The 27,379-nt window shown below is 40.0% G+C and overlaps 2 protein-coding genes across 3 annotated transcripts in view; both read left to right on the top strand.

The window, feature by feature from the left end:
- TMED10 (transmembrane p24 trafficking protein 10) overlaps window positions 1-3,800 on the top strand; it is a 41,027-nt gene extending 37,227 nt beyond the window's left edge. The window contains exons 4-5 of the mRNA XM_082733564.1: window positions 175-301; window positions 720-3,800. Coding sequence (XP_082589690.1) covers window positions 175-301; window positions 720-841 — 249 coding nt within the window. The 3' untranslated portion in view covers window positions 842-3,800. The remainder of the gene's footprint in view (window positions 1-174; window positions 302-719) is intronic.
- A 4,654-nt stretch (window positions 3,801-8,454) lies between these two features.
- Window positions 8,455-27,379, top strand: part of NEK9 (NIMA related kinase 9) — a 36,278-nt gene continuing 17,353 nt past the window's right edge. Inside the window, exons 1-14 of one of the 2 annotated variants that reach the window (XM_082733561.1) lie at window positions 8,455-8,822; window positions 11,081-11,258; window positions 12,987-13,042; window positions 13,587-13,657; window positions 15,027-15,132; window positions 16,302-16,433; window positions 17,849-17,959; window positions 18,791-18,855; window positions 21,620-21,670; window positions 22,131-22,323; window positions 24,202-24,346; window positions 25,097-25,297; window positions 25,484-25,530; window positions 26,721-26,876. In XM_082733561.1, coding sequence (XP_082589687.1) covers window positions 8,604-8,822; window positions 11,081-11,258; window positions 12,987-13,042; window positions 13,587-13,657; window positions 15,027-15,132; window positions 16,302-16,433; window positions 17,849-17,959; window positions 18,791-18,855; window positions 21,620-21,670; window positions 22,131-22,323; window positions 24,202-24,346; window positions 25,097-25,297; window positions 25,484-25,530; window positions 26,721-26,876 — 1,731 coding nt within the window. In that variant the 5' untranslated portion in view covers window positions 8,455-8,603. The remainder of the gene's footprint in view (window positions 8,823-11,080; window positions 11,259-12,986; window positions 13,043-13,586; window positions 13,658-15,026; window positions 15,133-16,301; window positions 16,434-17,848; window positions 17,960-18,790; window positions 18,856-21,619; window positions 21,671-22,130; window positions 22,324-24,201; window positions 24,347-25,096; window positions 25,298-25,483; window positions 25,531-26,720; window positions 26,877-27,379) is intronic. The other variant, XM_082733560.1, reaches the window with a different exon arrangement.

Here is a 27,379-nt window from a genome sequence, read left to right as displayed (position 1 = left end):
CATCTAACGTGGGGCCCAAACCCACAACCCTGAGATAAAGTCACATGCTCTACCAACCGAGCCAGCCAAGTGCCCCGGGTTTGGTGAAACTTTTCAAAGACTCATCTGTCACCTTGTGTTCTAGACTAAAGCAGTTTTGTCAAGGAGTGGGTTCATAATTCCTTTCTTTTCCAGATTGCCAAGGTTGAGAAGCTCAAGCCTTTAGAGGTGGAGCTCCGACGCTTAGAAGACCTTTCAGAATCCATCGTTAACGATTTTGCCTACATGAAGAAGCGAGAGGAGGAGATGCGAGATACCAATGGTGAGGGGAGAGCAGCTCTGGTTTCTTCATAAAGGGGACCGAGCTCTTTTCTCAGTTTTGCCAGATAGGGATGGGGGAATGGGATGATCCCTTACTTCAGTGTTGCTGCTTCTCCAGGTACATGAGCTTTGTTAGATTTTCAAGGGAATAGAAATTTCTGTGGTATGCAGTTGACCATATTCTCAGCTTATTGAGTATCAAACTGACAGTAGTAATCTTTGTAATTTCTAACATTTATATGTAGAATAGTGAATTTTTTTTTTTCTTCTAGAACAGTGAACTTTTTTAAGAAAAAACAATCCAAAATCTACTGTCAGATCTAGGGACTGAGTGAAGTTAATTATTTACTTTCCCCCCTCGCCGCTGTGTAGCCTGCTGAGCCTCACTTCATTGCCTTATAACACTTTTGTTTTTTTAGAGTCAACAAACACTCGGGTCCTGTACTTCAGCATCTTTTCAATGTTCTGCCTCATTGGACTAGCCACCTGGCAGGTCTTCTACCTGCGTCGCTTCTTCAAGGCCAAGAAGTTGATTGAGTAATAAAGCCCAGTCTCCTCCCACCGTGTATCTCGGCTGGCTGAACATCACTGGGACATGCCTGACCTAGGGCATCCTACTAACAGCACTGTCAAGGCACATTGGAGCTTTCTTGCCAGAACTGATCTCTTTTGGTGTGGGAGGACAGGGGTTACTGCCTACACCCAACAAGTCAGTGAGAGACTTCTTTTTAACTTGGTAGCATTGGGACTAGTTTTGCAACGATAGGACTATTATTAGAGTCCTCTATAACAAAAAATAGGGGTTACCTAGGTAATGCCAAAGTCAGCATTTGTACTGGGTTTCCTCCTGTGATCTGTTTGAACCATGTTTTCTTTCCTTTTCCTACTTGCTCACCAGCTTGGGCTTCCACTTTAGTTCTTTACGAAGGTTTGTATGACCATGTTGAACTTGTTTCATTCTGATTGTCCTCTTTGGATTTCTTTGTGAAAACACACTTCGCTTTCTCTTGACCCTTAGCTGAAATGTTTAGGTAGCTTCTGGTGATTTCCTTTCATAAATTCATGTCTCTTGAAAGGGTGACAGATGGACACCTCATAGAAATGAGCTTTGTACTGTACATAACTCTTAAAGAGGACTTCATTTTAGAGAATTAAAATATTTGTGCTCAACTGCTCGAACCTCTTTTGTGTATTTATGTGTGTTTAGCTCTGTGCAGTTTTATCAAGTGTGGATTTGTGTGATCACCACTGCAAAATAGAGAACAAACAGTCCCAACTCTCGTATCCCTGTACTACTACTTTTATAACCATAGCCAGCTCCCTTCTTTCCCCCAAAGCCCCAACTTCTGGCAACCACTAATCTGTTCTCCATCTCTAATTTTGTCATTTCAAGAATGTTTTATAAATGGAATCATACAGTATGTAACCTTTTGAGATTGGCTTTTAAAACTCAGCATAATTCCCTTGAAACCCATCCACATTGCTGCATGTTATCAATGACTTGCTTCTTTTTATTGCTAAGGACTGTTTCATGGTGTGCAGGTACCACAGTTTGTTTAACCATTCCCCCATTGAAGGACATTGGGTCATTGTCAGTTTTTGGCCATTTCTACTAAAGCTGCTGTGAACATTCATGTACAGGTTTTCATGTGAACATAAATTCTCATTTCTCTGGGATAAATAAATGCCCAAGAGGGCAGTTGCTGGGTTGTATGATAAGCACGTGTTTATTTTTGTAAGAAACCATCCTACTCTCTTCTTGGAGTGACTGCCATTTTGCCTTCCCACCAGCAACATGTGACCAGTCCAGTTTCTCCAAATCCTCTCCAGTACTTGCTATTGTTATTTTTTATTGTACTCATTCTCATAGGTGTGTCTAGTAACGCCTCATTATGGTTTTAATTTGCATTTTCCTAATGGCAGATGATGTTGAGCATCTTTTCATGTGCTTATTTATCGTCCATGTATCTTCCTCAATGAAAGATCCTTTCCTATCCTTTTTACGCACTTTCTAATTAGCTTGTTTTTTCTACTAAGTTACAGAGTTCCTTATATATCCTGGATACAAGTTCTTTGTCAGATATGTGGTTGCTTGAATTTTTAACATAATTTCTAGCAAGGAAAATACAAGTAAAATTTACCAACTACTCTTATGTGGCCGGTCACCGACTTAATTCCTGTCCTTATGTGTTCCATCTAGCAAATTAAGACATTTGCGGTCTAAGAAAAACACATCTGGGAGGATTATGAATAGAACAAATACTTGAAACTGAATGTTGCAAACACAAAGCCAAGAATTACTATGGGAATGTAAGGCGTCTAAAGGCCATTAAGTAAGCAAAGGTATGGTTACAAATGAGCATGTTTGTGGACAGTTAAGAAAAATAATGTCACTTGAAAATTCTCCATTTCACCCAGGAAAATGGATTAGGAGACTTGTCCTTTCTGTACTCCCTTAACCCCTGCTGGCTGTTACAGGGCTTTGTCTAACTGCAGAGGCAAGAATTACAGGACTTAGGGCATATAGCTTGCGGTCAAGCAGTGCATTAGAATTTACAACACTGTTGTGATGACCAGGGTAAAATACAAAAGTAAAAGAGGGAGTGAGTTATGTTGTTAAAATCTCGGGCTGTTAATGTTCCAGCTACTATGAACCCGAAAGCCCTTTATCCCCGACTCTTGACTTCTGTGAATGCCTCTGGTGTGTCATTAACTTGTACAACATTGCCATCTGCTGGTGGGAATTGGGTATGGCTCCTGAGAACCTGGAGGCCAAATCCTGAACATAAGGACAATGGATGTTGAGAAAGTCCATCTGTGGTATTACATACACTAGATGACAGAGGATACATTCAAGTAGGGAAGAGAATAACCATATTTGTGGGTCAGATCCATTTTTAGAGGTCTAAAGGTTAAATTTTGTTCAGTACCTTTAGCCTAATAAGAAACTCTCATATTTCTGAATGGTGCCTTTCCCCTTTTTCAGAAGCAATGAAAGTTTTTCTGTTTTGACAAAATGGCAAAGAAAAAGGTAGGAGAGGAGAATATTTTATTTCAATGATGTTTCTGTTTCTGAGTGTGACTTTGTGAAACTGGGATTTTTTTTTCCATTCTTTCCTTTTTACTCACATGTCAAAAATACCAGCTCAGACACTTGTGCTTTCAGTTTAAAGTTCATTGATAATTATACCTTCATTTTATCAGAAAAGTAAAAATTATTTGCCTTTGATAGAAGTCTAGTGCAAGAGTAAATCAGCTTTAAAAATGAAGAGTTTTTCTGCTTTCCGCCATTTCGAGCCTTTTCAACACAGTCTGTATAATACAGATAGGGGAATGATACAGTTTAAGCGCTGTTATACCATTATCATAAATTCCTGTCATTAGCCATTTGTCTGTTTGCTTAATGGAAAGAGGCATGTGGGATTTCTACAGATTCACTTGTAAATGTTGGATCGGAGATTTTTGTGTAAATTTTCTCAAATAAATGCTAGCAGAAACCATTTTAGGTGTATTGAGTATCTTTGTCTGAATTGGCAATAATTCTTCCATTTTCTTCAGTTTTAAAGTATGGCAAGTTACCCGTGATAAATTAGAGAAAAGGTCCTGTGTGATTTACTGCAGATCGATAAAGTTTATTTGAGCTAAGAAAATTTTATTATCTCCTATATAAATATGTAAGCTATATATAATGTGTATATAAACTTAATAATTAACATCTTCAGAAAGGCTAAAGTAGGGTTCTGTAAGCCAAGCATTTTCTGTAGCTTCTCTTTGGGAAACTGCTATTGGAATTATTTCCCGAGTGTCCTCTCCCTTACATTCATTCTTAAAATTCCCCTCCCAGTTTAGAACCTCTCAGGACTTGCTTTTTTGCCCATTACATATATATAAAACCCAGTCCAGTGGGTTAAGGCGATTTTCTCCTTCCTTTTACTTACAGTTGAACATTTTTCATAAAGCTCCTTTCCAAGAGTCAACCTGAAGGCTGGCATCTTATTTACCCTCAACCTCCAGTCCTCCAAAAAACAGATAATTTGTCAGTGAATCTATGGTCTATAAAGTAGGGATTCCCAAATTTGAATATAATTTTTAATATTAAAAATGTCTTATTTCTCACTGATGATTTACTTTCACAGAACATAAATGGTGAACAAATTCAGCCAAACTTTTAAATGAACTTAATCATCTCAGCAGTATCATATACTTGTTAAATGGTAGTATGTGTTTGGCATATTAATTATTCAGTCTGCTGTAGTGGTATCCCACATAACATACACCCCATGTATAGTTTTAAATTTTCTAGTATCACAGTAAAGTGAAAAGAAACAGGCAAAATTAGCTTTAATAATACAGTCTCACATATCCAAAAGAGCATTTCAACATGCAGTCAATATAAGAATGATTAATGAATATTTTACTTTTTTTTTTTAAGATTTTATTTATTTGACATAGAGCACAAGCAGCAGGAATGGCAGAGGGAGAGGGAGAAGCAAACTCACCACTGAGCAGAGAGCCCAATATGGGGCTGGATCTCAGGACTCTAAGACCACAACCCAAGCTGAAGTAAGGCACCCAACCGACTGAGCCACCCAGACATCCCACAAGTATTTTTCTTTCTTTCTCTCATATAAAGTCTTTGAAGTCCATTGTGCATTTTACAGCTACAGCACATCTCCATTCAGACTAGCCGCGATTCAGATGTTTAATAGCTGCATGTAGCTAGAGGCTAATATTGGAAAGTGAAGGTACAGACTTCGCTTGGTACTTTGGTAGATTTTTTAATCTTTACAGTGACTCTGTGGCCCCAGGGATCTGCCATTCACAACTGGGAGCTTCTGCTATATAGCATCCTGTTTACTTGTTAAAATACAACATATATCCATTTTTGACCAAAGGCAGTCTGAAATCAGTTATACCTTCAGAATGTTCAATACTTCTGGATTTATGAATATTCAAAGGCCAGATGTTTAGTTTCATCTGTATCCAGTATAATGAAGAACTGAGCACGAGTGTTTCTGTTCCATACTCTAAGAGAACAGGACATTTGTCTCTTAAGTTTGTATCTATGCATTATAACTAAAACAATGTGTAATACCAGGCTAACCAAGCTACAGAAAATTATCATTCCTCATGGCAAAGATACCAGAATAAAATGAGAAAGCTGTGGCTGAAACCTCTTTACTCTCGATTTTAAGTAATTACCTTTTCCATTCTTTTAACTGAAAGAAAAAACCACATTTATTGAACATATATTCTGTTTAATGTGCTGAGTTAAACTCTGGAGAAGACTCAGATAATTAAGAAGCAATACCTATCCTCAAAGTGCCTTGTAATGAATAGGAGGAGGTAGCTGAAATGGCCTCTATCCAGAATGATCTCCCTACTTTGTTTAGCCATCACTGACTTAACATTTTGCATATTTCTCCAGAAAACCTTCATCAACCCAGCAAGTTTGGCTTGGAAAGATGCCCCTCCTAAATTCCTTTCTAGGAGCTTGTACTTAACTATAGCACTGAAAAGTTGTAATTGCCTAGTTATTTGTTATATGGACTATAAGCTCCATGAGAGTAGGAACCACGTTATTTTTGTTTTCTGTTGTAACTCAGCACCTGGCACAAGTTGGTATTCAGTGTTTGTTGAATGAATTGATTGAGAAATTTAAAAATAACTATATAATCCGGCATACTGGCATGAAACCAACATAATGAAATATGACAGGGATTATCAGTTGGGCTTGCATTTAGGTTTAAAAAATGTTCTACACATAGGTGATAATGACCCAATATTTATCCATCAAATAATTTTTTTTTTTAGATTTTATTTATTTATTTGACAGAGATCGCAAGTAGGCAGAGAGGCAGGCAGAGAGAGAGGAGGAAGCAGGCTGCCCACCAAGCAGAGAGCCTGATGTAGGGCTCGATCCCAAGACCCTGAGATCATGACCTGAGCCGAAGGCAGAGGCTTAACCCACTGAGCCACCCAGGTGCCCCCTCATCAAATAATTTTTAAGCTTTTAATAGCAAGCACTTTTCTAGGCACTGATACATAGTTGTAAATGAGTACAAAATCCAGGCTCTTGTGAAGTTTACATTCTAATGAATGGAGATAGTCAACAAAGAACATAACAAGACATCAGTATTTTCAAGCTTTGTAGATAAGGATGCGATCTAGAAGAGCTGTGTTACCTTGGATTGCTTTGGATGTGGAAAAGCAGCTTTGTGAAGTACAAGTACAGTATAAGCAGACTATTGTTACAAAGGCTAGTATACTAATAGAAATATTCCACCCAGATCAAGGGAGACAGAAGTCCCTTGTGCTCTCCTATTCAGAGCTAGTGTGGAATGTTTATGCAGAGTGTAGGGTATCATACCTTACAAGGGTCACTGATGAGCTGTAGAGAGGTCATAGGTAGGAGTGTGAACTCATCCTTCACAACTCCCCTATCCCGTTCTACCAGGTATCTTCTTCCTCTGCTTGCTATCACTGTCCACCTCATGAAAAATCACAAAGTGAATCTCCTGGACTCACAATTACTTCATCAACCACATCTCAACTGATCACAAAGTTCTAAATGTTCCTCAGATGGGGTGCCTGGGTGGCTCAGTCTGTTAAGTGTCTGCCTTGGGCTCAGGTCATGATCCTGGGGTCCTGGAATCAAGGCCTGCATCAGGCTCCCTGCTTGGTGGGGAGCTAGCTTGTCCCCTTTCCCCTCCCCTACTCATGCTTTCTGTTCCTATCTCTCTCAGGTAAAATAATAAAATGTTTTTAAGAAGTTTTTAAAAAATGTTCTTCAGATGGATTTCTTAAATCTGGACTTCCTTTCTACTCTCACTGATAAATACTTCAGTGCCTCTTCTTTTCTTAGACTATAAATTTCCTCTTAACTGGTCTCCTTGCCTCTAGTCTTTGTCCTCTACATTGTTCTTTGTAAAATATAACTTTGGTCTTATATAAAGTGACTGTATTGTTTATTGTCTGAGCTGGGCACTTTAGCAAAATAAAGCTCTGTTATTCCTGGGGGAAAGGTGTGAACTGGGACTTCCCCAGCAAATTGGGACACACAGTTACTAATCATGTACTCCCCTGCTTAAAAATCTTGAATAATTTTTTATTGCCAGGAAAGCCAAACTCAACAGTTGAGGCCCTGTCTTCTTTTGCTTTTATACCACATATACCCTGGCCTCCAGCCACAGAACTTTCTCTTGGTCCCAAAACATCATGCTCTCTGAATGGTGTGGATCCAGATTACTGGGTTTGACTCCCAGCTCTCCTTACTAGCTGTGTAACATTGAGCAGGTGACTTAACCTGGGTCATCTCCGTTCCTTCTATAGAATGAAAATAATATGAGGATTAAGTGGGATGGCTCCAGGAAAGAAAACCTTTAGCATAGTGTCAGGAACATAACACTTAATAAAAGTTAGCTGTTACCTCTGTGATGTTAGTCCTGTTACTTCAGCTTTACAGATTAAAAAAAAAAAAAAAAAAAAAAAGCTTAGAGATGTAAAGTTGACCAAGGTCAGTCACTGATGGAACACGTTTTTTTACTGTATTACAATTCTCTCAGTGACTTGCGGGTAAGGAACACCTTCCTGTAGCTTTCCCACCCACAGAAACACTGTCTGACACCTAGTGCTTTAAAGAACGTTGCATGAAATGAGATGGTCAAAGATGTGGAAATACACACGGAAGGAGAATGTTAAATCTGGAAAAAGAGTGTAAGGAGCGTTGACTTGAATTACTTTTGGAGTTGCATAGAAGAGGGACCTAGGGTGGCTCCGGGAGCAATAACTGGGCCCACGGAATGAGATGACAGGAGGCAAGCATTTCTGATTACTGGAGTATCTTCAGTATCTCACTAAACAAAGAGCACTGTTTCACGTGGAATCACTGCCCTTGAGATAGGCTTGGCGCCACAAAGCCACTGGGCGACCTCCGGACCTCGAAGCTGTTTGGAACGTGGCCAGGGATCGGGGGCGGGGTCCACACACCCGAAGGCGACTCCCCTACCGCAGCCTGAGGCCTCCGGTTCCCTGTCACGCACAGCGGCAGGTGGGAGGGAGGGAAGCCGGGACCGCGAGACTAAGCGAGTGGGCGAGCGAAGGCGGTGAGGGCGTTGGGGGCGGGAGGGAGAGCCCGCCGGCCGGAAGCACCCGGAACTGTTTCCGGGTCAGGGGGAAGGAGCCACCATGGAGCCTCGCGGGTTTGCTGGGCTGACGGAGCCGCGGGCCGGCGTCTGAAGCGAGAGAGGCGTAGTGCGGCCAGCGCCGCTGGGGACACGCAGGCCGGTCCCGCAGCCGCCACCATGTCGGTGCTGGGCGAGTACGAGCGACACTGCGATTCCATCAACTCGGACTTTGGGAGCGAGTCCGGGGGTGGCGGGGACTCGGGCCCGGGGCCCAGCTCCGGCCCGGGGCCACGAGCCGGCGGCGGCGCGGCGGAGCAGGAGGAGCTGCACTACATCCCCATCCGCATCCTGGGCCGCGGCGCCTTCGGGGAGGCCACGCTGTACCGCCGCACCGAGGTAGCGGCCCCTGGCTCCGGCCGCCCCAGCCCTTCCTTCGCCGCCCCGCTTCTCAGCCCCGACCGGGTCCCGGCTTTGCCTGCGGCTCGCTCCTCGGCCTCACTTAGATTTGCCTGGCCGCAGGGTGTATGTCTCAGGGTCTTTTCCATTCTTCCAGCTCACTTGCACTGGGAATTGTAGGTGACTGGTTTTACTGACTGGTCTTTTCTGTCGAACCCGGGGAACTGAGCAAGACATTCTCTGAGCTTTAGTTTCCCCATCTGTACATTGGGGTTAATGATGACTATCCTAAAAAATAACCTTGATTTTTTAAGTTTAATTTTGAGGATCGAACGAAGGTACTTTGCAAACTGTAAATTAAAGTGGCATACGAATGTGAAGTGTTGTCAAAACTTCCTCTCACGTGTATAGCTCTCCAAGGTCGGGGTGGAGAGGAGGGGCGTATCTTCAAAATTCCCACGTCAGTGGCAACTCCGTGTCTTTGCCGTTATCTTTTAAGTTCAGGTATGAACACTTAATTGGAGATTTTTCTGGAAGATCAGTGGGTTCGTCGTTGCTTTCTTCATCAGTGTTTATGCACGGGAGATACCTTTTCGATACATTCTGAGCCACTGTTTCTTAACTTGGGTTGGCGGGAGGCAAGGACTCCTTTGAAAATCTGATGGAAACATGATCCCACCCTCCCCCATCCCCTATTGCATATATACAGATCCTTTGGAGAGATTCGTGGATCACTGACTCCCAAGTGTAGAGCATAACACTGACCTGAAATCCTGTAGTGGTGACTACTTCCAAAAACTAACCATCATTTATTTGGATGTGATCCCTAAAGTCTTAAACTTGACTTTGGATGATGATGATTCATCCATAAGTGATCCATCTGCAGTTCTGGGGTGTGTTCCAAGCTAGCATACTTTTAAGGCTGAAAGATGGAGGAGAGGGGTGGTTGCAAGAAAAAATCTTCAAGTGTTTTTTATCTTAACGCAACATTAGTGTATGATTTTAGGGTTACCGTTAGTATCTGTTTTTCTTACTTGTACTCATGAAAAAGAGATGAGCATTGCTATTTCTGTTTTATAATTAAAGAAACTAAGACAGTATATTTAAATCACTTGACACTTCAATTAGAAGTAAATCTTGGGCTAGAACAGAGTTTCACATTTCCTCGCCCATGCCTTTCTAGCATGTTGATCTTGATTATTGAGGTTGGTTTTATGTTAAATTTGATTACACTTCCCAAAACTGGCATAGCATTATTTATATCACCAAATGTTTATTAGGTTTGTGAATTTACAAAGGGTTGATTAGAAGCAGCCCTTTCCCTCCAGAAGGTTATATATCAGTGGGAAGACAAGTTAGCCCTGTAAGTAAGAAAAGAGCATTTAAGTTGTATGTGTATATAAATGAGAAAGGATGCACAAATATCATATCAGTGTATGAGTTCTGAAAATGAAGGAATGGATTGCACTGGATAAATGCACAGTAGAAGGTTTAATCAGGATATCCCCCTAAAAGGCCTGGCAGAATCATTTTAAAGGAGAGGGAGAGTGATTTAGGTGGGGATGCTCCTGGGCTGGAGAGCAGTATCAGTAAAGAATTTGAGTGTTATAAAAGGGAGTAAATATTGGGAGCTGCAGATAAATTGTCCTAGATAAAGGAAAATACATGACGTGTAAAAGTTGTAGGAGACACAGTTCCAAAATAGGGCAGGTAAGGGAAGTGAATTCTAAGCCCTCAGGCATGACTTATTCTATCTAGAAAGCATAAATAGAAATCACTCTAGAGAAATCTAAATTTATACAAGTAGAGGTAAGTTTAAGATTTCCATTTTACAAGAAACTATGGTCAACTCTAAGTAACTACTCTCTCCAGTTCTCCATTTTTCCAGTATTCTCGCCCTACTACAGTGTTTATCATGACTAGTAGCAGTTTGTCATGATGTCCTTCAACAGAAATCTTTGAGATGTACCCCTAGCTCATATTTTTACCTGGAATTGACATCATGCAAATTAAGTAAGTGTAGCAACAATGTCACAGTATCTTAGTGCTTTACTTTCCCCAGTCCTGTAGTAAATGACAGTGCTCAATTGTATTAAGAACCATTAAATTCTGTTCCTGTTTTCTTTAAAGGAAAAAATGAAAGGAGTCAGTCTCTGCCCATCTGGGAAGTTTTTTTTTTCTAGGCTTACGGATCAAGGTGTGGATTCATTCTCTGCCAGGCTAGAGGAAAGCACGATACCTCTATTACTGTGTTGTAGGATGACTCATTGGTTGTATGGAAGGAAGTTGATTTGACACGACTGTCAGAGAAGGAACGTCGTGATGCCTTGAATGAGATTGTTATTCTGGCGTTGCTGCAGCATGACAATATTATTGCCTACTACAATCACTTCATGGACAATACCACTCTGCTGATTGAGCTGGAATATTGTAATGGTAAGGTAAAATTCAGTGGGACCTCCTCTGGCAGGACATTGTTGTGCTTGTACTTACCTTGAAAGGGAGAAGAAAATAAGAGGCATATACGTTGATTAAAAACTTTAAACAGATTTCTAGTTTAAGAGAAATAGTTCAGATAATTTAAGATAAGAGTTTTTGGAGAATTTTTAAGGGATTTACGAAATAAGGGGAGGGATTTTCCCCGGCATACTCAAATTCTCTCTTATGCTTCTAGTTCCATCTTCAAATTATTTGTCGAGTTGAATTTTACATTCACTTTTCAAGGTTTTTTTCACATGAATTGACTTTAGTTAGGCATTAATGTTAGACATCTAATTAGGCACTAGAGACATAGTGCCTGGCTTGACACTGCTTGATGTAATATTTAATGAAATCTTGTAAGTGATATTTATATCGACTCAGCCAAAGCTGTCCAGTGGAAAAGTGGTTCAAAGATCAAAGCTGAATGAAAATGACACATAGCAATTCATGGCCTTAATTTATTTAGTCTCTGATTTCTTTGGACCATTTTGCTTGTAAGATAGCAGTATTAGCTCAGTCGTAGGAATATAGACTCTAAATCCATATCACAAGTTCTACTACTTCTTAACTCTGTAACTTTGCACAAGAAACTTCTCTGTCCCTCAGCTTTCTCATCTTAATATGAGTTTATTAATAACAGTACCTCTTTCCTAGGGTGATTGTATTAAATGAATATGTAAACCCCACAGCTTAGTACTTGGTGTATAGCAAATCTTTAATACACACTGTACTAGCTATTATCCTTGTTACATAGGAGAGCCCTCAAAGCCCTTTCTTAAGCTACATGCTAAGGAATTCCCAGCATATCCTTCACTTAAATCTCTAAGAGAAAGCTCTTAGACTTCTAACTTTTTGTCTTGTCTCTTGTGTACTTGGTTGTTGCCGGTTCTGATCAACCCTAAATGTACAAGATTATATTAGAGATTTCTGAAGTAGCAGAAGCCTCAAGCTGTTAACTTCCTTTGTGGTTAGGAGGGACTAGAACAAATGGTAGATTTGTTGAAACACTGAGTTACTAAATTGCAGGGGAAATGAAGCTGTGAAACTGAGCCAGGACTAAGGTGTGAGTTACAGTTTTAGGAGGAAGTAAAATGAATGGTGATCATTTGTAGTCTGTTACTTGATTAAGGCAAGGGAGAAGCACATTCAGACTTACTCTGCAGAGTAAGTAATATTAAAGGGAGTAATGAATGGAAACAGTCTAGGGTGTCCCCTAAATTATGGGAAACCTTTTCAGTGTGAAGTAGTAAAAAAGGAAGTTGTTGATGAGATGCCCCTGTACATACAAAACATTGCATCACAGGTATAGCCCAAATGTTCTAATAGTCACATCAGAGAGTTATTACAGAAACGTTGCAGATTTCTTTAAAAAGAGTTCTAGAGAAGAAAATCTTCTGATTTTGAAGAAATTCAAGGTATTTTGTTACTTGGGATAATATAAGATTGGCCTTTATTCTTCTCTTTTCTAAAAATGTACTTCCTATTTTTGCATCAAACCTCATTTGTTAGGGAGGGGAATCTTTGAGGAAGACTTTGGATATAGTCCTTGAAGGGTAGGGAGGGTTTTATAAAAAGTCAAGAGAGATTCATTTTTTTGTGTCAGCTGTTAAAACCCTAGTAGCTACAGGAGCCAAGCTTTGATCTTTATGAAGTATTTCACACCTTTCTCTTGTTTAATTGTAGGAGGGAACCTGTATGACAAAATCCTTCGTCAAAAGGACAAGTTGTTTGAGGAAGAGGTAATTCATGCTTCTGTGGAAGGAAGCTAGAATTGTATTGTTGTGATTCTTGCATTCTAGGCCTGTATTTACTCTTCCAACAATGAAGAGTGTTTTTTTCCTTTTGTTCAGACTCATTCCAGGTTCTGGTTGCTATTCATGAGAAAGGAAACCTCTAACAAGGAAGCTGTCTATAGCTGCTTCCTAAACGCTTTACCTCCACATCATGATTCTCTATGGGCTTTCTTTCCCGGTTCTATTACTGCAGACTGGTATGCCCAGTTTTCTATACCTTTGCATTCTTCTTGGATTTCTTTCCAGAACTCTGCTTCACCATACTATATTTTATAATGGCATTGGAACTGTTTTATGATGACTTGCTTTTTATTTTTACCCCTTCCACTTTTCTTTGCCTACTCAACCTCCAAGCAAGAGATGTCAGGTCATGTTGAATCATAACCTCTGATTGTAGCTTCCTTTGTTTGTTTTAGTGTGTGTGTCTTTATTTAAGTGGAATTTTTTTGTTTCTTATCCAAATATAATTTATTATTATTTTTTTCTATAGATGGTGGTGTGGTACCTATTTCAGATTGTTTCAGCAGTGAGCTGTATCCATAAAGCTGGAATCCTTCATAGGTAATGAGTGAAAGAATATGGGATGGAGGGGCACCTGGGTGACTCAGTTGGTTAACCGTCCAACTCTTGTGTCAGCTCAGGTCTTGATGTCATGGTCATGAGTTCAAGCCCCACATTGGGCTCCATGCTGGGTGTATGTGGGGCCTATGTAAACCAAAAATACAGGATGGATTCCTCCCCACCAATCTAACCCCCACCTTGGGTACCTCCCATCAGCACTATTATATTTTTGGTTAAGCAGGCAAGGCTTTTCCGTTAATATAATTTAGGAAGGAAAGAGTGAGTAATTATGGGTGTTACCTTTACTTCCTGAAGTTAAATTATGTTTGTGAACTAGGAAGACTCTCAGTAGCTAAGTACTGCTCAGTCACTTCTTTAAGAGATGTTTTAGAGTTCAATTCATTAATTCATCAATAAAGTCTAAAAGCCACTAAGGGAAGTGGTATTAGATTGGTTGGAATTCACAGTTAATATTTTCTATGACCAATAATAATTGGCAAGTATTTTTAATTTTATAAATGAGTCTTAATTTGATAAAAAGCTAGTTTGTACAATTAATTTTACAATTTTACCAGCTCTTTGCAGGGCAGGGGGGGAACCTGCTTTCTGTTCATTTCTAGCTATAGGAAAGAACTATTAGAACATTTCCACATTATACCCCTCTTACATGAGTCATTGATTATTGCTAGAGATTAATGTTGATTGACCAGTATTTTTTTGTTGGTGGCTTATTCTTTCAGTTAACATGTGCTTCTCAATGGCTATTGAATGGCTACTAGTTGCATATTATTTTCTTTTCAAAAGTTTCAAAGCGTATTCTGTTTTTTTTTTCACATCTTAAGGAACCCAGAGTGTAAACCAGGCAGTTTATTTGTGTTACATATGACCAACTCATCTTTAGAAAAATAACCAGTGATTTTATTTAGGTGAGCTAAACAGCCTAGTCATGTTGCTGCTGGATTGTGAGCCTCCTCCCTCTTCTTAACAGATTTGAAACTTTAGTACCAACCAATTCAAGACATAAATGGTAATTGAGGAAGAAGTGCACCTTATAGGAATTATGGGATTACCTGGTGGCACTGTGTTTTCCATCTGGCCCTCTCAGTTTTTCCCAACATCTTCAATGGTGTGGGAGACATGCTTGTGCTACGAAGCCCTGGAGAACGAAGTTAATTCTCTGACTCCATTCCTCCAAATCCTCTTTTCAATGTTAAAGTACATGGGAAAGTGGTGACCACTGTTTGGGATCCCATAACAGTGTGAACAGGGTAACCCCTCAGTTTATTCTGTACTAATTCTGGGCGGAGTCGGGGATGAAACAAAATAATTGTCTGTAGGAGTTTAATATACAATATCTTTTTTTTTCCAGAGATATAAAGACATTAAACATTTTTCTGACTAAGGCAAACCTAATAAAACTTGGAGATTATGGCCTAGCCAAGAAACTTAATTCTGAGTATTCCATGGCTGAGACGGTAAGTATGTTGCCCTTGTCTTAATTTTTTTTCTTTTCCTTTCTAGTGCTCTGAGATATAAATAAATGTACACCACTCCAAATCTCACACACTTTTCTCAGTATTCTTGCTTATAAAGCAAGTCTTCGGGAGTCTTTTTTCCTGTGCTTACCAACAGGCATTCGAATGCTCAGGTATTCTTTCAAGAGTCAGGTGCCTGGGTGGCTCAGTTGGTGGAGCGACTGCCTTCAGCTCAGGTCATGATCCCAGAGTCCAAGTCCCACATCAGGCTCCCTGACCATGGGAAGTCTGCTCCCTCTGACCTTCTCCCCTCTCATGCTCTCTCTCAAATAAATAAATAAAATCTTTAAAAAAAAAAAAAGTCATTGCCCACATCACAGCTCTGACCTCATAGCCCTTCCATTGCTTTCTAAAAACAGGAAAACGGGGCACCTGGGTGGCTCAGTTGGTCTGGTGTCTGCCTTTGGATCGGGTCCTAATCTGGGATCAAGTCCCCCACTGGGCTCCCTGCTTGGTGGGGAGTCTGCTTCCCCCTCTCCCTCTGCCCCTCCCCCCTGCTCGTTCTCTCTCTCTCTCTCACTCTTGGTCTCTCTCAAAAAAATAAAAATCTTTAATTAGAAAAAAATAAAAACAGGGAAATGCTCTACCATTTTTTTGTGGTTTAGGATCTTTCATAGATTTCAGTTTAGCTCTTATTTAGCATTTATTTGAGTTTATGATGTTGGACATATCTTTTTGTGTTTCCTCTGAATTTTTCTGGTTCAGGAGCCCCGTGTTACAAATAAAGGCTGATGCGCAGAGAACAATCTGATGTTAATACCATACACCATCTTAACTGCAGAGCTCCCTTCTCACTTGATCCTAAGAAAGACCATTGGTAAAGAGTAGACATAAGTTCCTCTTTAAGGACAGTGATTTCATCCTTCTAGGAATTATAAAACCCAATTATTACTCTTCTGGTTTCATAGTACTCTGTCCTTGAAAGAATTTGATAAGAAAAAGATTTCTCCCATAGTGGCATCATCTCATAAAAAACTTTTTTAGAATATGCTGATGAATATTTTATAGTTGTTACCACTATTTGTGGGAAATTTACTTTAGTTTTTAAAATATTAATAGAGTTACCTCAGAAATGAAGTTATTCTTTGATTGTTTTCTTTGTCGTTCAGCTTGTGGGAACTCCGTATTACATGTCTCCAGAGCTCTGCCAAGGAGTAAAATACAATTTCAAGTCTGATATCTGGGCAGTAGGCTGTGTCATTTTTGAACTGCTTACATTAAAGAGAACATTTGATGCTACAGTAAGTTGTATTATCCCCATCTGGTCCTTGCAAATGGTATAACTTGGTTGAGAAAATCAAATTCCTTTATCCCTGAGTTTCTGATTTCTTCATCAGAAATCATCTATAGGCAAACAAACAGACAAAAGTATTCAGGCAGTGACTTGGTGTAGTGTGTTATTAAAATGCTGTATACCAGATTTATCTTTAACTTCAGTTCCCCACTGAAATAATGTTATTCAGGTGCTGTGAGCATTGTACTTGAATTTGTTGGCTATAATTTTGGGAAATTGCCTCTAGGATCCACTGCGTGATGCTATAGTTTGGATAAATCATTTCATTTCTTATGCTTCAGCTACATCATTTTTTTTTTAAGCTAAGGCAAATTATGTAATGTTCATTAAGTGTTTTGACCTTTTTTATAAAAAAATTACACACACTGACTCTTACATTAGAGGTTGTTACTGTTAAATGGACAACAAATTCCTTTTAGTCTTTTTTCTCTTCTTTCTAAGTAAAGCCCAGTGTAAAGCAGTGCTTCTCCAACTTTCATACGCATAGGAAATCACCTGGGCACCTTGTTAAAATGCAGACTCTTTTTTTCAGTAGGTCTGGAGAGCCTCCCAATATTCTGCATTTCTAACAGGCTCCCACATGATACTGATGCTGCTAGTCCATGGACCAATTTGAGTAGCAAAAATGGATTCACATCTAATGTTCTCTACAATCCATGTGTGAGAACTTTAGAATAGTTTTCAGAATTTCTTTGATCCTCTATTTCATTATCTGTAACAAGGAAAAAATATGTATCTTTCTCAGAGAGATGCTGTGATAATGTATATGAAAAATGTAAATGTAAGAGAATGCAAATTCATTGGCCTTTCATGAGACTTGTTTATTTTCCTAAATCCTTAAGTTTATTCTGGAGGATCATCTGATTCTTCTAAATACTTTAGTGGAAGGAAAATGAGTTTTATAATATTATTATCATTGTCATCTTATTATTCACTGCCTTATCTGTTGCAGCAGAGTATTCCCTGCATAACCATTATGAGAATATATAAATTAGGAGGCAGATTACTTGGCAAAGAATGTACTTAAAGCCAGGAAGCATAGCTAATCTTGTTTTCCTTTTTTCTTGGGATTCATTTGAAGGGTTGGATTCTAATATACTCCAGGTATTATACTGTTGGCCACATAATCATATTTCTATGTTGGCCATTTGGCTTTATTCCTTCTGATTGCAGCAGTGTATCCCTAGCCATTTCTTGGTGATGCATAATAATAGTTATGAAAGAAATCAAACCCAATGCAGAACCATTGCCATTTCTTTAAAAAAAAATTAAAAAAGGAAAAAGAAAAAGTCACAGACATTTCCAAGGCCCTACTAGTAGATTATAATCTTTATATAACCAAGAAGAATCATTTTGTCATAGAATCCACTCAACTTGTGTGTGAAGATTGTACAAGGAATCCGGGCCATGGAAGTTGATTCTAGCCAGTACTCTTTGGAACTGATTCAGATGGTGCATGCGTGCCTTGATCAGGTAAGTGTTACTTACATGTTGATTTCTGTTTAGGGTTTTCCCTTCACACCATAGTGTTTGGAGTATGATATGCATAGGTGAACCGGCACAAAGACACATTCACTTCTCCAGGGTAAGATATATTTGTGACTGGCTATACCCAGAGGAATAGGCATTGGTAATTCATGATAGTTATTTGTTTCAGGAAACAAATCCTGAAGCTTTATTCTGCTTTATTCTTACCTTATTGATTTGTGAGATGATTTTGCCATCTAAGTAGTGCTCTGTTTTTTTAATGATCAGGATTAACTTTCATAGATTAATTTTACAAAATTGTAGTCAGAGATAATTTAGAGTTCCTACGGTGCAGAATATGTGTAGTTGTATAGATAGTAGTGTAGCTCCAGGTTGGCATTATTCAAAATATGGTTCATGAACATAGAGTGTTAGAACTGCTAGGGAATGGAGGAGTTTCACAAATAAAAAATGAAGATTCCGGAGTCCCACCCCAGACCAACTGGATCAGAATTTCTGTTGGTAAAGCCCAGAAATCTTTATAACAAGCACTCTGGGAGATTCTTATGTGCTATATATATTGCAGTTTGAGAGGCAGTGCTGTAACTGAACAAGTAAGGAAGGTGCATTCTCATTCATGTGCAGGTGTTGATGATAATAAGATGATCTGCATAAAACATGGAATGTGACATGAGAAATTGTTTTTGAAACGAGGATAATATACAGTGATCTTTGAGTAATTAGCATGCAGCCTTCTAAGAGGAAGTAAAATGCCTCTTTCAACCCCATTTTGCCGTTTTCCTTTAAATTAAAACTGACCCAGTTTGTACTTTTTAGGATCCTGAGCAGAGACCCACAGCAGATGAGCTTCTGGATCGCCCTCTTCTCAGGAAACGCAGGAGGTAAAGTACAGAGACGTCCACTCTGTTGTCTTTCTGTGGATGGTTGACTGTTAAAGGCCTGATCAGAGGACCACAAGAGAGGGCAGCATTTCCTGACTTGGCCGCTCTGGTGCCTTTTTCTACCAACATCTTTGCTTTTGCTGCTTGAGAGGAGCTCCTGACTTTCACCTCCTTAGCCTGTGCTGTTTTGTTCTGAATTTACACTGATGAGACCCTAGCGCCCTGTGCTGTCCTCATCTGTGAGTTTTAATCTAGAGTTAGGGCATTGGAGTATAGTACTTAAGAGGGGGAGGGCTCTGCACTCCAACATCATTAGGTTTGTATCTGAGTTGTGTTATTTTCTTTGACAACTTATTTAACATCTTTGTTCTTTAGTTTTCTCCTCTATAAAGTCAGATAGGGTAAGGATTAAAGGAGAGAATGCATATAAAGTGCTCAGCCCAGGGCCTAGAACAAGATGCTCAGCAATTGTCAGATAGTAGTATAGATTTAAAGTGGGCCTTTGTTTTTCAGTGCATTCATTTAGATGGTATATTGCAGTGGAGGAATCTTCTTCAGAATAAGTTTGCATGATTGTTGACATGTTACTTCCTGAGATTTTTTTTCTGCGTTAGAGGTCTCTAGAGATAGGAAGGAGGTCCTCTATCCCTCACGTCCTGTAGGAGGCTTCAAATCCAAACTTAAAGGAAGTTGTATTCTTTGTTACTCCCTTTTTTTTTTTTTTAAAGTAATCTCTGTACTCACTGTGGGGCTCGAACTCATGACCCTGAGATCAAGAGTCATACTCTCCTCTGACTGAGCCAGCCAGGCACCCCTTTATTATTCTCATCCTACTATTTTTGTCTTACTGTCCTTTTTCCTCCCTTGCCAGTCCCTTGTTTCTGTATCTTCCCAATATTCAAACCTTTGCTTTGTTCTTTTTTCAAGTCTTGCCCTTAGATACATTAAGTATATACTTAATTCCATAATCTTTGTCATTTGGTCAATACCTTTATTTTGTTGTGTTATTTAATTAATCTTTTCTGGTTCTTCTCCAGTTAAGGTGTTGTGAGTGTTTTAGTGCCTGAAAGTAATACTCCAGAAATAGCACTGTTACCTTCCACTTGTGTCCAATGCATGTTCAGTAGTACCACCCTTTGGTGCTGGTTAAGCATATGTAGCTTTGTTATCTGACTTTTTTCCCAACAGTATAATCACTGTTTTAACTTCTTTTCAAATATTTCCATTGATAATTTTTTTTAAAAGATTTTACTTATTGACAGAGAGCACAAGCAGGCAGAGCAATAGGCAGAGGGAGAGGGAGAAGCAGACTCCCTGCTGAGTGGGGAGCCTGATGTGGGGCTCAATCTCAGGAGTCTGAGATCATGACCTGAGCCAAAGGCAGCCACTTAGCCAACTGAGCCATGCAGGCGCCCTGCATCGATAATTTTTAATTGCAGTTTTTATTGAGATAATTATAGATTTATACACAGTACTTCATTAGAACTTTGTACTTTGATGGAAAAACGTAAGACAGAAAGGTTTCCGGATAAAGCATAGCAAACGGTGGAAAATATTCAGGAAATACTGACTACTTGACTAGATTAGTGGTTCTAGACCTGGGGTTCTCAATAGCAACACCTCAAGAGCTTTCAGAAACTACTGGTACCTAAGCATCAGCCCCAGGAATTCAGCTATAAGTGTTTTAGACAGAACAAGAATCCTGGGCTAGGGGCGCCTGGGTGGCTCAGTGGGTTAAAGCCTCTGCCTTCGGCTCGGGTCATGATCCCAGGGTCCTGGGATCGAGCCCCATAACGGGCTCTCTGCCTGGCGGGGAGCCTGCTTCCTCCTCTCCCTCTCTGCCTGCCTCTCTGCCTACGTGTGATTTCTGTCTGTCAAATAAATAAATAAAATATTAAAAAAAAAAAAAAAAGAATCCTGGGCTAGAATATAGGGAGTAAATAGAAGGGAAGAAGGCTGGAAAGGTAGTAAGGTTCTTGAATGCTAGGCTAAGGGATCTGTGCTTAATTCAAGCTATCATACAGTAGCGGATGTTTATGAGAGGGTAGTTCGTGTGATAAGGGGCATGCCTAAGGAAGACTCATTTAGCAAACTAATCTCAGTGTTAACTCAGTATGGGACTAATAGAGTGGATTGGCAGTGTGGGGAGTCAGACCTATTGGGAGGTCCTACTGCAATCTAGGTGGGAAGCAGAGTTGCCCAGAGCTAATGTGGCAAGCCTGGAGAGGAGAGGGGAATATAAAGGGTGCTGTATTGGTAGAATCTGTAGGACTCAAATATTGAAGAGAGGGAGACAGGTGAGTCAAAAGTTTTAAGCCTAGTCCACTGGGAGAATGGGGAGTGCCAGTTGCAGAAGTAGGAGAGTCAGAAAGAAAGGCTGTATGGGAGAAAGAGAATGAGCTGAGGTTTAGAGACGCTGGGTATGGAAGGTCAGTAGGCAGCCTGGATGGAGAGGTCAACAGGTCAACAGGTATTTAAAATGTGCAGTAGAAGTACTCTAGTTTCTCTGTTCCAGCTTGAATGCTTCTGGGAGAAAGAAAACAAATGGCCCCAAACTACTTGCTCTGTCGTATCTAATGATTTGTCCAAAGCCAGGCCCGTGTAACTGTTTGAATCGTATCGAGGTACTTTTCCAAAAGTATTGTCGTGTTACAGGAGGCATATGGCTTATAGATGATTAAATCTGTGAAATGTATTAAAGAGACACTGGAACAATGTAGGAACCTATTCTTTCACTCATGTATCTTTGCTTTTCTTTTGGTAGAGAGATGGAGGAAAAAGTCACACTGCTTAATGCACCTACAAAAAGACCAAGGTAATGCCTAGGACACTCGTAAAAAGTGGTATCTCTTAAAATATCATCAGGGGGTCTTTCTTTCTTTGCTCCATGCATTGTTTGATCCCAGTAAGTAGCCGCTGGCATCCTTTGAGAAGCCAACGTCTGCGTAAGTGTCAGATAGTCATTTCTGAGAAAACAAAAGGCTATAATTTCATCCTCATACTGAAGTGGACATCATTACCATGATGAATGTTGAAAAACTGAAAAGTGTAGGTGTTACGGACCAGACTGGAATCCGATCTGGCTGTGCTGTGATGAAGCCCTAAGGCAGGAATTGCAAGGCCTGCAATGATAGAGGGTTGAAATAAGTTGTCGAGAAGGAACATACTGTCTCACGCCATAATTGGCAGTTCTTCTCTGGGAACAGACTGGAAGCATTTTTCTTTGATATAGTTTTTTATGTTAAATGTGCTTTTGTTCTGGGGGTTGTTGACAGGTCAAGCACTGTGACTGAAGCACCCATTGCTGTGGTAACGTCACGAACCAGTGAAGTCTATGTTTGGGGTGGTGGAAAATCCACTCCCCAGAAACTGGATGTCATCAAGAGTGGCTGTAGTGCCCGGCAGGTGTGTGCAGGGAATACCCACTTTGCTGTGGTCACAGTGGAGAAGGAACTATACACCTGGGTGGTAAGTGAATGCTAAGTACGTCAGAAGACTGACGTAAGCCTGATTGTTCACTGGGCTGAGGCTGTCTAGGTATTTTGTTCATTGAACGTGTGCTGAAGGAATGGCAGCGTTGGGGTGCTGGAATGTAAGCTCTTATGAGAGCAGGAATCTTTGTTTAGTTCATGGAGGTATCTTTCCCCAGTGCCTGGTTCATATTAGATCATTTGTAAATATTTCTTAATGAATGAATGAATGGGAGAAAGGAAAAAAAGAATGAAAAGAGCCCTAGGTTTGGACTCAGGAGACTGGACTCTCATTTACAGCTGGGTGATTTCAGAAAGTCACTTAATCACTCTGTTCTGTTACCGTGAGTTTCGGAGCAACCAGTATCTATGAAATAGTTCTAAACAAATGAAGCAGTAGACCATATCAGGAAAATTCCAAGACCTGTATCAGTGATTGAAGATATCTTCAGTAGAATTTTCCTTTGTTCCCCTCTAGATTTCATCCTCTCTCTCACCTTCTGGAACAAACTACCTGTATTTGTTACCTGTTTTCTTATTTCCCACTCACCCCTCATTCACCTCCAATGCAGCTTCCATCCCTGCCACCTGATTAAAACTGTTTTTAATAAAATGACCTATAAATTGTGAACATAAAACAGATACTTTGAAGACGCCTGGGTGGCTCAGTCGGTTAAGTGTCAGCCTTCAGCACGAGTCATGATCGCTGGGTCATGGGATCAAACCCCATGTTGAGCTCCCTGTGGAGAATCTGCTGCTCTCTCTTCCCCTGCCTGCCACCCCTCTCTTGTGCCCTCTCTCTTTCTCTTTCTCTCTCTCTCAAATAAATAAATAAAATCCTTTAAAAAACACAGATACTTTGTTGTCCTTACTTTCTTGACCTCCTGGCAGCATTTGACATAGTTGATCTCTTCCTCCTTTGACCTTTGTTTTCCCTTGACTTTCATGACAGCATCCTCTCTTGGCTTTTCTCTTGTCTTTTTGTGCCTTCTCACTTGTTTCAGGGTGCTTTTCCTTTACCCAGCCTTGTCTTAGGCCCTCAGTTCTTCTCACTATTCCTCTTCTTCCTGGATCCCCTCGCTGGGACCATCACATTCTAGCCCTGCCTTCCTGAGGGAGCTCATTTTTTTCCAGCATCACAGATAACTTCTCCACAAGGACAGGCTTTGTCTCAAGTGTGTACAGTAGATGTTCAATTAGCGATAGGTTGAAAGAATGAATATTTGACCTCTGTTATAGAATATTAACTGTTACTTCCTTAAAACCCTGTCCCTTAAAGAACTAGCCCCTGAGGGGCTGCCACAGATGAATTGAAGTTATTGTCCCTTAAAAAACATTTACATAAGCACTTACAGTTGTGTTCTTGAATGAAAAGAATTACTTTTCTCTATAAAACTGTTGAAACATCATTTTGAACTATTCTCAGTACTATGTAGCAACCTCTTTGATGCAGCCAGATTTTTATAATTGTTCCATATTTCAGGGAAACTATGACCAAAGTTTGTAAAACTTCTAGTAAGGATTTCCAAGAAGCTATGTTCCAGTAGAAAACAATCAAACTATATAAAGAATTTTTTTCACTAACACTCATAATTAAATATAAAAGTTCACCTTAGACTTGAAGGAGAAGGACAGAATTGGGAATGTAGTCTTTTAAGTCTTGATGGATATCAATCTGGATACTTTTTAAATCTTTACCTGTTGGCAGGGGTTTTCTACTAACCATCATTTAAAGGTTGACTTTTCTTTGATTATTTTTTTTTAATTTCTAAATTTCTAGCTGTTTTTTTCCTTTGGTGTTGTGATAAGAAGTTATATTGAAGATTAGCTTTTGGCATGAAAAGTTAAAACTTCACAAGACCTCTTTATTTCACAGAATATGCAAGGGGGTACTAAACTCCATGGTCAGCTGGGCCATGGAGACAAAGCCTCCTACCGACAGCCAAAGCATGTGGAAAAGTTGCAAGGCAAAGCTATCCGTCAGGTGTCTTGTGGTGATGATTTCACTGTCTGTGTGACAGGTAAGCCATCAACAGTAAGCATCCCGGCGCATTTAATGTGGGATATTGTACTTAATGCTATGCAGGTTTAACTGGGATTTTATAGCAAAAGACACTGTTCAGAGAACCAAGACAGTGAACAGATACACACATTAATAACAACATCCTCAGTTTGCTATAGTATTAGGGTGGTTGATAAGCAAGGAAAGGCACGTGGAACACAGAAGAGGTGGGTTCAGGAAAAATACGTTGTATGTTCCAGTTGGGGAGAAAACTACTAATGTTACCACCTAGTTAGGTATGGATAATATCAAAACAGGAATCAAGAGTTTAAGTTTAGTTAGCTTTTTTTTTTTAATCCATTTACATTTTTTTCCCTCAAATTTTTATTTAAATTCGAGTTAGTTACTATACAGTACAGTGTTGGTCTTAGGAGTAGAGTTAAGTGGTGCATCACTTCCGTATAATACCCAGTGCTAAAGTTTAGTTTTCATCTTGCCATTACTCACTTTTACTTTTCTCTAGAAAATAGAGATGACCCCAATAGAATTTCAGCATGGTACTACCACTTTTTTAAAAATTGTTGTAATAGTACCCATGACCCCCTAAATAAAAGCAACTCTAGACTTAAAAAGTCTGTCCTTCGGATTTCTCTGACGTAGTCATTTTGTATGAGATCCCTCGCTGGGACCATCACATTCTAGCCCTGCCCAGCTTTCTGATTGGACAGAGTCATTCTTTTGATGGTTATGGCCTTCCTTCCTTTTGCAGATGAAGGTCAGCTCTACGCCTTTGGATCTGATTATTATGGCTGCATGGGGGTAGACAAGGTTGCTGGGCCTGAAGTGCTAGAACCCATGCAGCTGAACTTCTTCCTGAACAATCCAGTGGAGCAGGTCTCCTGTGGAGATAATCATGTGGTGGTTTTGACACGAAACAAAGAAGTCTATTCTTGGGGCTGTGGCGAATATGGTAGGTGTAGCCTTGTCTCTGTCCACTTATTCCCAGGGGCCAACTTGATTTCAGGCTTGTATGTATCTAAGCACATCATGTAGCCTGTACTTGAGAAGTGTTGCTTCAGTAAAAGAATGTTACACAATATTTTCATTGGGATGAAGGACTTCATTTTAATGGTTTTCTTTCTTATGTGTGTCTCAGGACGACTGGGTTTGGATTCAGAAGAGGATTATTATACACCACAAAAGGTAAACTCAGAAGCAGCTTCTTCCTAAAGCTTATCTAGGTCACACAGATTCCACTGATAATGTAGACTGCTCTTTCCCTGACTCCTTATGTCAAGGTATTTATTTCTGGAATATTTTCTATCTGGGAGACTGACAATCTAGCACTATGTGGCCTTGTCATCTGACTAAATCATAAACAGTTGAGAAAGAGTATACAGTCATTGTGGACACTCTGGAGTCACATTTTATTCAGGAATGAGAGCTGAAATCAGCATGTACCATGAAAAAGTCACATCAAGCTAAATACACCCTAGAAAGTTCCTTGGGAAGTTACTGGAAAGCAGTATATTATCTTTTTACCCAATACAGCCATTTTCGCCTCCAGTTTCCACAGTTGAACACCAGATGAAATACATGTTTGTAGTTAGGGGTCATGTTGTATGAAACATAATACCAAATTACTCTCGGCACTGCAGGAGCTGGCCCTGCCAGAGTTGGCACAGGCGCTGAAAGCTGCAGGAGGAGCATGGTCAGCTGGCTGGCCTGCCCACTGGAAGGTTGCCTGTAATTGACTGTACTATTCACTGTTAACTATGTTTATTTACATTTAAAAAATCAACTTATAGTATTTGTGGGACGATGAATGCTCCTCTTCTGAAAAGGCTGTAATAGAAACACTGAGGTTTGAGTTTCACAGACAAACCTCCTGTCCCTTTACTATTCCCAGCCCTGTTTAGTTAGCTTAGAGGGATGTGAGCAGTTGGAAGGAAGTCCTGGCTGCTATCTCAGTACTCTGTCACCACACTTAAAATGTGACCAGACTAAGACCCTTGAGGGCTACTGAGTTTCTTTTGTAGCTGTCGTGGGGCCTACCTTCTCAGAGGACAGAATCAGCAATGGGTTGAAGCTTCTCCTTTCCCAGTGTTTTTTGAGATGCCTTTCTAAGTAAGACCTACTACTAAAACAAACATTGACAGGGCTGTCTGTTTAGCCAACCTGGAATTGCCTTTTATTATCAAACCTGAGTTCCTTGTTGAAAACTATAGTCTTTAAGCCACTGGGAAAAATCTGAAGAGGATATAGCAGTCTTTCCTGTGGGGCAGTTCTGCTACATGCAAGACATTACTTTTGAAAGAATTTTTTTTCCCTAATGCAAGTTATGTCTGGAGATTTTTTTTTTTTTTATATTTCTGATTTTTTTTTTCATGCAGGTGGATGTTCCCAAGGCCTTGATTATTGTTGCAGTTCAGTGTGGCTGTGATGGGACATTTCTGCTGACCCAGTCAGGCAAAGTGCTGGCCTGTGGACTCAATGAGTTCAACAAGCTGGGTCTGAATCAGTGCATGTCTGGAATCATCAACCATGAAGTGAGTACCCTCTTTGGTGCCCTAACCACGCTGTCAGAACTTCTCTTAGGTTGGAATTTCTTTGGGAATGCTGTTGGTTAGTGACCGTGGAATTTTACCTAGAATAAAGTATTTCACAGACATTATTACGTTCAGCAAAAGAAGCCAGCCACGCAAGAGTACACACTATGTGATTCCAGTTACATGGAATGGCAGAAGTCTAAGTAGTGGTTACTTCTGGGAAAAGGGGTATGGTTATTAACAGAATGGATCCTAGGGTCATGGAAGTGGTTTCTAATTTGATCTGGTGGTTTTACATTTATAGGCATACAGAAAAATTTTTCAAGCTGTACAAGATTTTATAGTGTATTATGCCTCAATAAATAAATTAGTTACAAAGAATCAAGTGATGGGTCAGGTTCTACCCTATTACTGAATTAGGTACAAGAAAATTAACATGAAACATTTTCATGTACCACCTCCCTGGAGAGTTTTTTAAGTTTTATTGCTCCCAAATCACTGAT

Source organism: Mustela nivalis (assembly GCF_964662115.1).
Source record: "Mustela nivalis genome assembly, chromosome: 6".
NCBI lineage: Eukaryota > Metazoa > Chordata > Mammalia > Carnivora > Mustelidae > Mustela > Mustela nivalis.
The sequence above is the reverse complement of the archived record's forward strand: the minus strand, read 5'-3'. Positions and strand labels throughout refer to the sequence as shown.